Raw genomic sequence first — 15,814 nt, 5'->3', positions numbered from 1 at the left:
AGAGGTGATATTCATACCCTTTATTGGTTTGTAAGTAGTGGATTTACTTATGTATAGCTGTAGAATAAATGACTACTTCTTGCCCTCTAATCTTGTGCTAATCACGTGTAAGTTCTGGACTGATGATGAGCCAATGCCTCAGACCCTGATAGGATGGAGCTCACATTCTCCTGGTGGAGGAATTGGACTTAATGTTAGCATTGCAGGTGATCTCTTTTGTTGGGTCTTCAGACTGAGGTAGTGATCCTTAGTAAACAGATCTACAAATAGGATATCCTCTCTACCTAATAAAAAGTAACATGCTAATTGACCATACCTTTGTGACGCCCACCAGCCAATCAGGAGTGAGTATGCAAATTAACCCAACAAAGATGGCAGGTTAATTTGCATACACTGGCACCAAGCGGCCGGGGGTGGGGCAGGACGCTTGCGTTGTCGCCATGGTGATGACGTAGGAGTTCCGCACTACCCCAGCTGCTCCAGGCCTCTGGGTAGCATGGGAAGGCAGAAAGGCGGCTCCAGCCAGAGCGAAGACGCTGCCCGGCAGCCAGGGGAAGGAAGGCCCATTCTTGCACTAATCTTTGAGCATCGGGCTTCTAGTAATTACTATAAAAAATAAAGGAGCAGTGCAATTGTGGGGACAGTTAGAGGTGGGATGGCTGCTCTAGATTCCTTGATCAAGAAATGTCAATCTGAGAAGAAATAGTTGAACTGGGACTTAGATAATTGGAAGGAGCCATGTAGAGATCTGTGGCCAGAGGAAACCAGAAGCAGGGAATAGATACTACAGGTGCCCACTATAAGAACCTGCCTGACATATTTGAGGAACAGAGTAGTAGGCCAGTGTGGTCTTAATGCAATGAGAAAGGAAATAGCAGGTAGGCAGAGGCCTGTGGAGGTCTTACAGGTCATGGCCAATCATGTAATCAGTTGAAAGTTGATGAAGGACTTGGTCTTATGTTCATTTTAAGAACATTATTCTACTAATATGCCAAGTGCAGAATGAATTGGATAGGGATGACAGTAGGTCCCAAGATCAGGTGAACTCTTGAAGTAATATAGGAAGTTTGGGTTTGGAGGTTAGTAAGAGAATCAGGGAGAAGTGCAAGAATTGTTGTGCTTTGGAAATAGAATTCTTTGTGCTTGCTGATCTGGAGGACAAAGGAAGAATTAAGAATGACTCATAGGTTTTTGATTTGAACAACTGGGTAGATGGTGGTGTTTTATGAGCTTTGAGGCTATTGCCGAAGGAAAAAGTTGGGGAATAGGGGGGAGGGGAGCATGATCAAGAGTTTTGAATTGTTCATTTTAATTTGATTCAGCATATTAGATACCCAAGTACAAGCATCAAATACTAGTACACAGTTGGGGTCTAGAGTTAAGTCTGTATAAATAAACTCCTTAAACATTGGATGCAAAGTTTTAAGGAAGTAAGAGGGCCCAGGACCTAATGACAGCAAAGGAAAATGATGAGAAATAGTCAGTGAATAGGAAATCAAGATGAGTGAGGAAGCCAAGAAAAAAACTGTTTACGGTAGAAATGTTCAGTGTGTAAGATTCCCAGGTAAAGCAATGTAATCATCGCACAGCCCTGGGGTGGTGGGGAGGAACTGGAACCTGCCTGTGCTGACTAATGCCTTAGACCCTACTCTTTGGCCACTTCCCAGTGCCTCGCATCCTTTACTTCCCACATCTTTAGGTCTGTTGTCAAATCTAAGAGTATTCCATTGTTTTCACCAGAGCAAACAGGGCACTATGCCAGGTGATGGGTATATAAAGAGATCAAACCCAGTTCTTGAATGAACTTGGGATTCACTGTGCTCTTTTTAAATAATTGTAACAACTTGTCATTGTTAGGTGTTTTTCTCCTTTCCTGACATCCTTTAAAAATCTTGAAATCATAGCTACCAATTGAAAATTTTTGAATAAGATTGTTTACACATCTGATCTTTGCAGTACGTGACTCTGAAGGAGATGCCCGCCGTGCTTGTTTTCAAAGATGAAACTTACTTTGTGTACGATGGTAAGTTCTAAAACTTTAGCTTACATAAAACATTTTAACATTAAAATGCTGTGTCTCTTACAGTACTTGGGTGTTGATGAAAGATTTTGTAAATGTAACTGCTTCTTACAGCTCCCATAATCTACCCAGTTAGTTGAATGACGGACACATTTTTCTTACCCTTCAACTTAGTGTTCTTTCCTTCTGGGTTGTGGTTTTCTATGGTTTTTTTTTTTTCTATTTTTTGGTGAGGTCATTTGCCTTCTTCAGAAGTGAACCCTATGCAGTTTCTATACATTTCTTTAAATTTTCAAAATTAGTTTTTTTAAAAGATACATTTTAGACACACAAAAAAGTGAAGAAATATAACATCCTCAATAGTGGTGACAACTGTTGTATCCTTGCCTACCACCACCTCTTCCTGCTCGATGGAAGCAGCCACTACTCAGCATTGCTTCCTTGAAGCAAATACTCAGCCTGGTTTTAAAATATTTTTATTATGTTAAACATACATAATAGTAAGCAGAATGCTAAAGTAATAAATCCCTACATACACACCCATCACCTAAGTGAGACAGCGACCAAGCTCTTACTCACATTTGCTTCAACAAGTTTTTTCTTCAACAAAAATTGAAGTATTTGAAAGCAAATCCTGGTGGTGTTTAATTATTGTGTGCTTTATTCCGCATCTCTTAAAAATGTGGCCTTTTTTTGTTTAGGTAACCACATGCTGTTATAGCACTTAACGAAATTAACAGTAATTTCCAGATGATGCTCTGAGGTATGCCCAGCAATGCAGCAAACTCACAGTGAAGCATTGCTCTGTGCATCAGACCTTTAGTGCATCTGTGTGTTTGTTTAGAATACACCTCTATAAATGGAATTTATTAATTGAAGATTATGATCCTGGCATTTTATACATATTGCTCGAGTAGAATATTGTAAACATCATAACGACATATTTGCACTATAATTATCAACCTTCTTTTGTTTTTAAGAGTATGAAGATGGTGACCTGTCATCTTGGATCAACAGGGAGAGGTTTCAGAATTATCTGACTATGGACGGCTTCCTCTTGTATGAACTTGGAGATACAGGTACAAATATACATACAGCTCTCTATTACATCACAGAATTTCTCCTTGATTGATCACTTAAATCTGATTCTGAGGAAATTAATTTTAAGCTCTATTTTAAAACTATGTTCTATTTATTTATTTATTTATTTATTTATTTATTTATTTATTTATTTTTAGAGAGAGAGGAAGGGAGAGGGAGAGAGAAATAGAAACATCAGTGAAAGAGAAACAATGATCAGCTGCCTCCTGCCCCCCTACGGGGAATTGAGAGATGGTTGATTTAATAGCACATGTATATACCTGCTCTGAGCCAGAAACTGTGCCGATATTTTTGTACATGTAATCTCATTCAACTTTTCCAATAACTTTGAAATTGATACTAGTTTCTAAAGTAAGGTGAAGTTACTGAGGTAAGTCTTTCAGCTAATAAGTGATAGTGCTTCACCATTGTTCTCCCAGGCAGAGAGCATAATAGACATGGAAGGTCATGCTGCCTTCCTAGAGGATATCAGAGATGAATGGGGCTTAAGTTCTATGCAGGGTTAAGTAATTTTGCTTCAGTTTTATTCTGTGTATTATTACTGGAAAGTAGTGACTCGTGGTACTGAAGGGAATAGCAATGTAAAAATTATTCTCTCCTTACACACCGTTCTTTTAGAGCTACAGTAATTAATAGTAAGTTTCGTTTATCGACTTATTTCTTATGGTTTTTGTTATTGAAAGACTTATTTTAATCATTTTGTTGGTTGTATGAAAAATACAATATGTGTATGTGAACTATTAAATATTTAATGTTGTTTAATTATGAGGATAGGTGCTGGGAGGGAACTTAACACTTGGAGTCCACTAACTCACTGATTGACTCTACTGAGTGTAACATGTGTGAGATAACTGGAATTCAATTATAGAAACAGTGTTTACTAATTCCCCATTCACAGCTGCAATAATAATTGAAAAGTCTGCATAATGAGGGTTATTGAATTTAGATATGTTTTTTTTAATTTCAGGAAAGCTTGTGGCTATTGCAATTATTGATGAGAAAAATACATCAATTGAACATACCAGGTATAGTGCCTTGAAATCGTTTTAAGCGTACAATGTCACCTAACTCAGACTTTACATGGCTTCAGATAAACTTAATATAGTATCTTTTCCTGCAGTTTTAGATCAAGTGGCAGATGAGATGTTATAATGGAGTAATTATATTTTTCAAGTGAAAAATGAAATATTCATGTGTTTGTTGTTCTGCAGATTGAAGTCAATTATTCAGGAAGTTGCTAGAGATTATAGAGATCAGTTCCACAGGTAGGTGCTTGCACTTGGGACAATTAAACTAGTTTAGTTTAACTGTGTTTTGTACAAAAAATCAAAAGACTAGTATTTTAACCTTACCCAGATGAATTAAGGAGCTGAAGTGATTGCATTTCTGTATGAATTGTCTGAACTTGAAGTTTGTTCATATGTCCCCTCAACAAATTTGCAATATACCTGTTTCTTGATAGGATTTGGGATAAGTTTTACAGTAAGAAGATATGTACTTAGGCTCATACATTTGAGATAAAGTTAAATGAATCTCAAGTCAGATAAACAAATGATGCTTATAACCGGACCTCAAAGAATAACAGAATGTAAAAATAAGTGATCTTTTTGCTGTGTGCTAAATCATTCTATTTGTTGCTGACATGAGATAGTCATAAACTTATTATATTATTTAGTTGCTATTCCCTTTTATTGCATCTTCTAATGATGTATCAGTGATTTATACTTATAGATGAGCATCTTTTGAGTAGTCCTCTTGTTGGGTGTGTAACTTTTCTTAAACGTGTTATATAGTTAGAAAGACTTATATTGCCTTGGATTTAAATATATACAAACAAAGGAGAAATGTCTTAGAATGTGTTTAATTTTATTTAGGTGTATGCATATCTCAGAAGTCTGTAGAATTCACACTGTTCTACATTTATTATATGTAATTTATATGTTAAGCATTTATTTACATGCTTACCAAGTTCCATTCTTTTTTTGTACTAAATATTGTTTTCTTTCTCTCTCCCTCCTCCTCTCTCTCTCTCTCTCTCTCTCTCTCTCTCTCGTTTTTGGTTGTTGTTGTTGGTTAGGGATTTTCAGTTTGGACTTATGGATGGAAATGACTATATAAATTCCTTGCTGATGGAGTAAGTACTAAATGATTTCCTTATCAATTCTGTCAACTTTTTAATTTCTGTTTCTGAGAGACAGAAGAACTATTCTAATGCACACAGTCTCTCAGTAAATACTTTAAGTTTAAGTTTTTAAATCTACATTTAAAACGTTCATATTGTTCTATACTAAAAAATGTCTCCCAATTCAGTGTTAATAATTTATACTATTTTGAAAAGAAGCATCATTCAAAAACATAAAATCTCTAGTTAATACATACCTTACTTTAGTTCAATTTTAGTGGATAATTTAAATTTAACTTAAGAATTAATTTTTAACATTCAAGAATTAACCTTTTGCACTCGGATGTCGAGATTAAAATTACTCTTTGAATGTATCAATAATTTGAAATATAAAAAAATCCAAATAAATAAGTTTGTATGAAAAGAAACTCCAGTTTTTTATTCTACTGCCGCGCTTTGTAAAATCTGGGGTATTTAAAAAATTAAATCCCGAGTAGAATAAAGGAATCGAGAAAAAAGCAAGCGAATGCAAAGGGTTAATTGCTATCCTAGAAGAATTTATTTTAACAGACTATAATAGTTTTATAGGAAAAATGTGCAATTTTAAAATAACTATCAATTATATTATGATGTAAAGTTCTGGTTTGTTACTTCATAAAGTTGTTATTAGGAAACATTTGCCATACTTATTTTGAATTAATGTGTTTCAAATAAGAACCTACTCAATTCAGTGGATATTTAATGAGTATTTACTGTATGTCATATACTGTGTTTGGCACTATTGATGCCAATAATGAGAAAATTAGTGTCCCTGTCTTCAGATGCTTGTAGAAACCTAAGATGTCTTCAGATGACCTTGTAGAAGTCTAAGAGAAATTGCTTTGCTATACTATCTCCTAAGGGGTGATGCTCTATCATAGAAATGCATTTTGAGTAGGATATTTACTATATATATAGTAGGGACATTGATACAACCATTTCTAATAATGGCCTTCGAGGCAAGCCAACACATTGATTCAGTTCAGTAGTGTTTGCAAGAGGCCAAAGCACTTTGGGTCCAATAAATAACTGCTTGCCCAGGATAATATTCAGAATATGTAGAGATGGAGAGACATACTACCTTCATGAGAATTATTTCTAATACGAGTTGTGAGATAGTAGAATTTTTGAGCTATAGTTGTGGTGAGAGAACAATAATCTCTACCACCAACCCCTTATAGTTTGGGGCGGTTGGTTTCTCTCTTATTCATACTATGCTTCTTTTGGTGGTATTTTTTTTTTTTTTTTGAAAGGAGAGAAGTTATATAGTGATGGTATATAATATAATTGAAAGTCCATATTGAGCACTTACCTGTGACCAAGGCTGAACTGAGTGGTCAGTCAGTAAGGTATAAGTACTATAATTATCTCCATTTTATGTAGGTGAGGAAATTCAAATTTCTTAGAAGAAACTCAAAGGTGTTAAATAATACGCCAAAGGATATATCAAGTAAGTTAGAGATCCAGTTCTCAAATTCAGATTCCTCTTGCTCTAAAAGCTCTTCACTACTGTAATGTCAACATTGACACATAAATCAGTGGAACTTTTAACATACGGCAAATACATCCTATATAATAAAAGGCTAATATGCAGATTGTCCCCTCTGGAGTTTGACCGCCTGGGAGTTGGACCACTCGCTATGACATGCGCTGACTACCAGGGGGCAGCGTGGAACGAAGGAAGGCCCCCGCTGGCGGCCTGCACTGGGGAAGCCGCAACTGGCAGCCGGGGGCGAAGGGAGACCCCGATAGGCCCTGATCGCCGGCCAGGCCTAGGGACCCTACCCGTGCAAGAATTTCGTGCACTGGTAGGGTCCCTAGTGGCTGCTGGCCAGGTACTCCCTCCCTTCCCTTGGTTCCCTACCGCAGCTGCCACCGCCAGCCGGGACCTCCCTCCCTTCCCCTGGCCAGCCCCACCCCCTGGTCGAACTCCTGGGACAAACTCCCGGTCAAGGGGACACTTTGTATACTACACTTTTATTATATAGGATAATTACATTGCAACATTGATTATATTTTTTTTCTCAAAATAAATATACTATCAATCTTTGGTCTATTAAGTTATTTTGTATTGAGTTTTGTGAGTATAGTTTAAAGGAAATAGAATGAGATGTTATCTTGCATTATTACTCATATGGAATTAAATTACACAGTCAGTTAACCATTGCCTAATAACAATGCTGGGTAATAAACCACCTTGAAACCCAATGGCTTATAATAGGAATCATGTATTCTCTCTCCCTGGTCTGGGCTTGGCTGACTGGGTGGGCACGGCTAAATGTGGCTTCAGGTCTGCTCCACATGGCTTTAATGTCCTTGACCTTGGAAGGATGTTTTCTTGGGAATAACCTTCTCATGGCAGTCACAAAACACAAGAAAGCAAACCCAGCAATGCAGGCACATGTCCAGCCTCTGCTTCGTCAGGTGTGTTACCTTCCTGTTGACCCAGTCATGGCCCTGCCCAGCATCAGGGGTCAGATAAGCATGTTTCACCTTACCTCAATGGGCAAAGGATGTGGCTTAGGGAGGGATAAAGAATTATGAGTAACAAAGTAATCTCCTGGTCTTGGTTACTGTGTGCAATAATTAGTGGTGTAAATTCATTTTCTCCTTTTGCATTACACTTTGATATAGACATACAATAACTGTAAGCTGATGTGTAGGTGACATACGAAATTACAAGCCTTTTATATATATATATGTATATATATATATATATATATATATATATATATATATATATATATAGTAGAGAAACATTTAAAGCAAAATTCAAAGTAATCAGAGAGTTTGACAGAATCACAGTCATGGTGAAACATAACTTATTTACTAGGGTTTTCAAAATATAAGGCAGAAAAAATACACTGGACACATACATTATGCATAACAAAACTTACAACATGGATGGGTAGCCAAACAAACAAAATACACTTGGGTTGTATGTGATTAACAGAGATGGTATTTAATTATATCTGTGGCAAGGAGTAATATTACCCAGAAATTGATACTTTGTACATAATTTTTCTCCTTAAGTTTAATTATGGAAACTCAGCTGTCTTATATTGTATGTAGCATGTTTTTCATGTAATCTTAATTTAGCTAATTTTTAAAATTGATGCAAAATTTGAAATTTCATGTAGTCAAAAGGAAGCAAAGCTATTAATACGGCTCTTTTTGTATTATAGTTACTTAGATATAATATAAGCAAATATCAGAACGTTTGTTATCTGAGTGTTTAATGTGGATATTGTTTTTCTATTTTCAGTGAATTGACTGTCCCAACTGTAGTTGTACTGAATACTTCAAACCAACAGTACTTTTTACTAGATAGACAGATCAAGAATACTGAAGACATGGTCCAGTTCATTAATAGCATTTTGGATGGCACAGTACAAGTAAGTTGTTCACTTCTGTTTCAAAGGACGATGATAGGAGATAGAGGAGAAAGCAGTTCTTCTCTGATTCTGAAAGGGAAAGTCAGCAGCAACTGGGAAGAGGGCAGGCCTCGCCTCTATACCCGGCTTCTTTCACATGTGGCAGGTTCTTCGTGCCAGACACTGCTGCGGGGTGGAAATGTCCTGTAAGGGTGATTTGGGGGCATTTTTGGTTGTTTCGGTGATTGGGAGGTGCTTCTGGCTTTAGAGTCAGGATGTAGGGATGCTTTCATCTGCAGTGCACAGAGCAGTGCCAATTGTGAACTGTCCTCGTTCTAAGACCCTTTCTGGAGTCCAGAGGACGATTGGGTAAGTTTTCCTAGAAAACCTGTTAGTAAGACCAGTTTCTTAAGAGGTAAGGTAATATATTGAGAATCAGAGCCACAGTGGAGATTTCCAGATCCCATAAAATATTTCTCAAATAATGAACGAGAAGTTTTAACTTTTTCTTTTTCTATAAATCTTACTGGAATGTTTTTTGGACTGTTGCAGCCCATAGTAAAGGATCATGAAATCACATCAGCAGATTAAATTAGAAGTAAATGAGTCTTCTTTGCTTCCATGAAGTTTAATTATCTTGTTTCAACTTTACACAAACTTTATATGAAAGTTGGCTCACAAAGTAGCAAGTAGTTCTGCTTTGGAAATAACAGTAAGGATTTTATATTTCTGAAGGTAACACCTGTTGGAATATAACTCACCTGTGTGTGTGAGAGCCTTTCTATTTATGGGTTAGTGAAACCCAACTCAGACTCTTAACAAAGAGGTCTCACTGGCTCACCTGGCAGAGAAAGTCAAGGAATAGGGCAGACTTCAGGGGTGGCTGGATGCCAGGAATGTGATTGATCTTCATCAGGAATTTTTCTGTAAAAGCCTTTTGGCACTCTTTATTTTTCTTTTTTTAAAATATGTTTTTATTGATATCAGAGGGACGGGGGGAAAGAGAGAGAGATAGAAACATCAGTGATAAGAGAGAGAATCATTGATTGGCTGCCTCCTGCACACTTCCTATTGGGGATTGAGCCCATAACCCTGGCATGTGTCCTGACTGGGAATCGAATGTTGACCTCCTGGTTCATGGGTCTATGCTCAACCACTGAGCCACACCAGCTGGGTGGCACTCTATCTTTTTGAGCTTCATCCTCAGGAAAACTCTGTGTACAGTAGCAAAGATCCCTGCAGCATCTGGAGTTGAACAATGTCAGCTAAATTCAGAAATGGGGCAGGCCTGGACTCGGGGGGATGTGACTAGGGAGGATGATTCACAGAGTCAGTGTCTACACAGGAAGCAGGGGAAGGTGGGCCAGGGAAACAGGGAATCCTTACCACCTGGCCCTTCAGGTGCTTTATGTTATCCATCCTCAACCCTTGACCTCAACCCTTGACTGGCATTTGTAAGATTACCTAACAGAAAGTTGAAGTGATAGTATTTAACGGTGTAATTGTCTTTTTCTGTTAAATTTAAGGCCCAAGGAGGTGATAGCATTTTGCAGAGATTGAAAAGAATGGTATTTGATGCTAAATCTACTGTTGTGGTAAGTTGTGACAGTTTGCTTAATTTTGTTGACAATAGTATATAGGTGTATAGGTTTTTTATATCTAACTAAAGTAAAATCTGGGATTTGAAAGGATTAGGTAAAAATATTTTCGTTTGCTAGGTAAGAAAAAGTCTGTGCTTACATTAAGAATTTATGTTCATGGGTGGAAATTGTTTCTCTGGTCTCCATCTCTTTGTGTTTGGTGACTAACTGCCATTCAGAACCAGTGATCGTGACAGCAGTGTTTTCCAGTCTTTCCTCCCGCCCCTGTAAGTTCTTGGATCCGAACCCTTCTTGCTTACTGCTCTCAGAAATCTTCTTACTATCCCAGCTTTGGCTCAACCAGCTTGAGAGTAGAGGCCTTCCTGAATCTGGTAGAGCCTTACATTTGGCTCTAGTTGCCTGTCTGGATCTACCCCCTGCATTCATTCTGGCCAATACAGCTGACCTTCTCTTGGTGAGAGATAAGTTTTAATAGTTTTACTCCATGCATCCTTCAGTTTACCACTAGTGACCTTCTTTACCTTCCTGTTGGCACCAACGTGGATTGGCCCTCAGCACCTTATGTCCAGTCGCTGCTCTGATGTCCACTGGGTTTTCTCATTTCCTCTTGCTGTCTCCAGCCTGTTTTTACAACACTGGACAACTGATAGCACAGGAATAGTCAGTCTTGATCCCTTTCCTTCCCCTTCCAGTGGAGCACATCTGAGTCCTCTTTGCGTCTCCGATGCTGTCTTCCTGCTATTTGACTGCTGCATGAGCCTCCCTGCTGTGTCATGCTGGTGCTCACATCATACCATGCCCAGCCGCATTCTCACTCTTGTTTAAATTTCTGCCTCAAAACACCTTAATTTTATGAAGCTTTCTTCTGTTTCCTCAATCCACAGTTCCCTTGTGCTCCTCTGAATTTGTCTACATGGTTCTCAAGAGTTAGTCACTCGGAGTGTACTGTAGTTAAAAACCAGGGAAATTGCTTTTACTTTTCTGGGAGCTGAGGAGACAGCAGATAAATTGACGGAAATTATTAAGTGAATATGGCCTCACTACTAACTAGATAAGAACAAGTATTAAAAATGTCATGTGAAAGCAATGTGTTATACCTTCTTTATGGTAAATAGCCTTCCCAGGGAGCCGAGTTCTGGAGCCAGGAACACCAGTTGCCAAGCACACAGGAGCCATTACACGGACCTTTGTGGTTCATGTGAGAAAAAGAAATGGCATAAGAAACGGCATAGAGCGTTTTCTACTGCCAGGAGCTGATTACACTCAAACACACACGAGATAAAATTTCTCTCTCTTACAGTATCTTTAACATGGTAGTTACTGCAGAAACATTGACATCAAGCAGGTTCGATAGCAGCAAGAGAACAAAACCTGTAGTGGTTTTTCATTCATTCATGCTGTTTCTGTCTGAATGCACTTGAGGGGACTGAGCTATGATTCTCTCTCCACAGTCCATATTCAAGAGCTCTCCGATCATGGGCTGCTTCCTCTTCGGCCTGCCTCTGGGTGTCATCAGCATCATGTGCTATGGCATCTACACAGCTGACACAGACGGAGGCTACATAGAAGAGCGGTATGAAGTGTACAAAAGCGAAACTGAAAGCCAGGAAGCGACGGAGGAGAGCAGAGAACTGCAGGAGCCAGGGAGCGGACAGTCTCTAGTGCCTGACAGGCAAGAGCCCAAGGATGTATTAGAGAAGAAGACAGATTGAGACTCTGCTATGATGTCAAATTATTAAAGAGTCTATTTATTGAATTTAGACATTTAATCATGATCTTTACAGAAGAGAACAAGTTATTTGTATTTTGCTAATATCAACTGCATGGATTACAGTAGTCCTTAATAAATGGGGAGATGTTGGGAACAAAAAGAGGAAATGTGTATCTAAAAAAAATATTCCATGGAAGTTTACCTTGTACATGTTAAAACAGATCAGTTCTTTGTGCAAGTTTCTTTGTCTGAATATTCAGTGACAGAATTAAGATTCCTGGGCTGAATATTTAAGTGCGTCAGTCAGGTAGGGGGTAATGTTTGATAGAGAAAAATGGGATTCCACCTCCTACCATCATTCTCCTCTTATATTTTGAATACAGTTTATATGGACAAAATTAAGTCTTTAAAATGTAGGGACTTTAAGGAGAACCAATAACTTTTTCCTTGGATCAAACTAAGATTACGAAATTTTAAAAATTTGGTTTTATATAGCATAGCAATTTTATTTTGTTATTTTTAAAGGAGAGAAAATGTTACTTTTTAACTTTATACTTAGTTGTGTTATAAAAATTTCACATTGGCCTAAATAATGGCAAAAAATAGTCTGTGTTTGATCTTTGTAACAGAAACAGATTTTCTTGGAGCAGTGATTATTAACCACGCCTGCGAAGCTGTTAGCAGTCATCTCGGCAGTCACTGTGGGAAAGGAATGTGTCTGTAGCTCCTGCCCTGCATTAGCCAGACAGCCTGCTTTATTTCTCTGTTTTCTATATTGAGATTTCTAAAAATTTCCTTAGATTAGAAGCAGCTGATGCTTTTTAAAAAGTAATATATGTCATATTTTATGTTTATAACATTGTAACTTTTTGGTAACTTATCTGTATATGTGTGTGTGTGTGTGTATACATATGCACACACACATATACACATATCATATTTATTGGCATACATCTGTTATGTAATATTATGGGCATGTCTATGTTCATAATGGGTAATGAGTGACATAATCAGCCTGTCAACAAAATCATGCTCAGTGATTTAAAGAGGTCCACCAATTATCTTCTCCATCCTCTCAATTCTGTCAACCCTCTCAGCCTGTCGTCTTCTCTCTATAATAAGATGTAGGAAATCTCTTATCTGATGGAATGCATAAAAATTGGTGTTTTTAAGTAATAGTTTGATATGTTTATTGTAGATTAGTTTATCTTTGAGGTCTTTGTTGTAGCTAAGTTTAGAATTTTTATTAGATGGCTTTTATTCCTTGAGTAATTGGGTTATCCAATATAAAGATTTTTATCAAATGTTTTAAAATGTTCATTCACTTTAAAACTGTAATTTGTGGTCTGACACTGGAGTTGTTCAGGGTTTTGATCCCCAAGGGCAGTCTTTGGTGATTTCTAATGCCCCGCTGATCACAACTAAACTGAAGCTATGTCTTAAGTACTAAGGGGTTCTAGTAATTGTTTTATTATACCCATGTACTATATTAGTATGTAATAATTACTAATTCTTAATGTTTGGCACCCTGTTAGTATTTTATAGTAAGGAATCACATATGCAGTCCCAAGGAATTTCAGGAAATATTAGAATGAAGTGTTCTTAAATGGAATTTAGAGATAAATTCTATTAATTTGACCAGTAGATTCCTCTCCAAAGAGTAATGAGGGATTCTTTTGGAAGATAAATATTAATGTTCCTAGGGGGTCAGGTTTGTTTTGCAACAGTGAAAAGCCAACGTAAATACAGATGCCTCACTTGAATCTCAGCCTAGTAAGTAAGTTAGCTATTGCCCGTGGAGCAGGAAATGATAGAACATGTCATTGCTTTTTGCTTCGTGTTTATCACTATCAGATGTCCATCATTTGCAAGTTTTTTGTCTTTTCTCAAGTATCAAATGAAAGACCTCAAGAGGAAAAAAATTTAAAGAAAGAGTAAAGCTCAGTATGTATCAACAAACAGAAGTCCAGCAATTTTTGTCTTTAGTCTCTGTTACCTTTTTCACAACTCTATACTGTTGTCCCGTATTCTGTTTGTGTTTCAAAGTGTGTCTATTGGAGAAAAAAAAATGTGTACATGGTTTGTAAGTGAATAATTTGACTTCTTTTTTTGTACTGATATTTTGCTTTTTACATGTCTCTAGGATATTGTCAACTCTTTGCAAAACAAATTTAAATTTTGCGCACTGGTATGCTTTTCCCTTCAATGTGATGTCAGAGCTTATTAGAAATGCTTTTTTTTTTTTCATTTCCAGAAAAGAAAAACAAAACTTCAAAATAAAGGTAGATTTCTTAAGGAATCTTGTAGAACAGATCCTAATTCTGTGATTAATCTTCCTATGATTACATATAAAGAAAGAGTGGGAATAGCCCTCAATCTGTGGGGCTTTTTACAGTAGTAAAGTTCATTTCTAACTCCCAAAATGCAAAGTTCTAGATGTTTGCTGTTGCTGAATCTGGTGTCCAGACAGTTGTCAAAGATATTTCAGAGAGAGTGAATGTTTTTAATCAAGCCATGCATCCCAGGTGCTTGCAATTCTTTTGGTTTGTTTTACTGTGTACTTTAATATTTCTCTAATATTGCTGCTTCTGAAATTTCTTGGACATGAATTAGATCTAGAATTTTCATTTTCTTCTTCACACATGCTTCCTGATATCTGATTTAGTAGTAACATTAGGAGCCAAATGCCTAGAGTCTATATGAGTAAACAATTAACTATTGTTTTTGTTTAGTGTATTTTTGTTGTTTCTTGTGATTTGTTTCAGGGTGTTTTTTGTTTGTTTGTTTTTTGTAGGTTTTCTTTTGTTTTGATTTTGCAGAAGTAATTTCAATATTTTCATCATTGCTTCAATGTGATACAGAGGTATGACAGGGAAAAATCCCTGGGCTGTTCTTATGCAGAAATTGTTCAGATACACCAGTGTGGGATGTTAAGACAGTCAATTAATAGGTAGGGTTGGTTAGGTTTGCCATTTCATTTTTATAAATATATATTTTTCCTGAATGTGTCCGAGTCCAAGAGTGGGCCAACAGTTTTCTACTTTGGACTAATCTATAAAGGTTTTTTGAGAGTCTGTATTACTAGTTGAATCCTAATATCCTGCCTTAGGGCACCAATTGTAAACTTTGGTTTTTCTAAAATAAATTAACTGAAAACATGTAATCGCTTATTTTTACTATTTATGTTTTGTTTTCTGTGACATGAATAATTCTCTGTGCAGGCAAAGAGGCGAGCTAAGACTGATCTTCCACAAAGTGTTTTTTCCTTTTAATTGAGTTGTACGTAATTTGTAATTATAAAAACAATTTTAGAGTTTGAACAGACTTGAGGAAAGTAACATTCTAATATAATCCCTTTATATTATACATGAAGAACCTGAGAGTCATAGGTTTGATACATTTTATGAAATTTTGAAAACAGATTATTTTTAAATATTAATTACAATGTTTAAAGTTAGAATAATTGGATTTGAGTCCATGATCAACTGCTCAATTGTGATGCTGGACACAGTGCAGTCACCCCTCCATTTTTATGTTATTGTAAAATGGGACTCTAAAGCCTCAAGATTTTCTTCTTATAAAATAGCATCAAGGACGAGGGGAGGTAGAAGAGGGCATAGAGGGGATAAATGTTGATGGGAAAGATAAAATAAAAACACCAAATGAGGAGAGTCTATTATGGAAAAACAAATGTTTACACAAATGTTAATTTTAAAATTCATGTTTCATGTTTTATACCATGGGCTTATCTCTTACTGAAAATTGCTCTGGCACAGGTATAACAGCTTAAAAGTATTTCCCACACACCTTGTGGACATATACAGAGAAGCTGGTTAGAACAGGCTA

General features: G+C 36.9%; 1 protein-coding gene across 1 annotated transcript in view; it reads left to right on the top strand.

Annotated features, from left to right (window-relative positions):
* Positions 1-15,131, top strand: part of TMX3 (thioredoxin related transmembrane protein 3) — a 35,032-nt gene extending 19,901 nt beyond the window's left edge. The window contains exons 9-16 of the mRNA XM_079784529.1: positions 1,957-2,023; positions 3,001-3,099; positions 4,089-4,146; positions 4,333-4,386; positions 5,199-5,255; positions 8,548-8,677; positions 10,183-10,251; positions 11,709-15,131. Coding sequence (XP_079640655.1) covers positions 1,957-2,023; positions 3,001-3,099; positions 4,089-4,146; positions 4,333-4,386; positions 5,199-5,255; positions 8,548-8,677; positions 10,183-10,251; positions 11,709-11,969 — 795 coding nt within the window. The 3' untranslated portion in view covers positions 11,970-15,131. The remainder of the gene's footprint in view (positions 1-1,956; positions 2,024-3,000; positions 3,100-4,088; positions 4,147-4,332; positions 4,387-5,198; positions 5,256-8,547; positions 8,678-10,182; positions 10,252-11,708) is intronic.
* The last annotated feature ends 683 nt before the right edge of the window (positions 15,132-15,814 follow it).

Source organism: Cnephaeus nilssonii (assembly GCF_951640355.1).
Source record: "Cnephaeus nilssonii genome assembly, chromosome: 11".
Lineage (NCBI taxonomy): Eukaryota > Metazoa > Chordata > Mammalia > Chiroptera > Vespertilionidae > Cnephaeus > Cnephaeus nilssonii.
The sequence above is the reverse complement of the archived record's forward strand: the minus strand, read 5'-3'. Positions and strand labels throughout refer to the sequence as shown.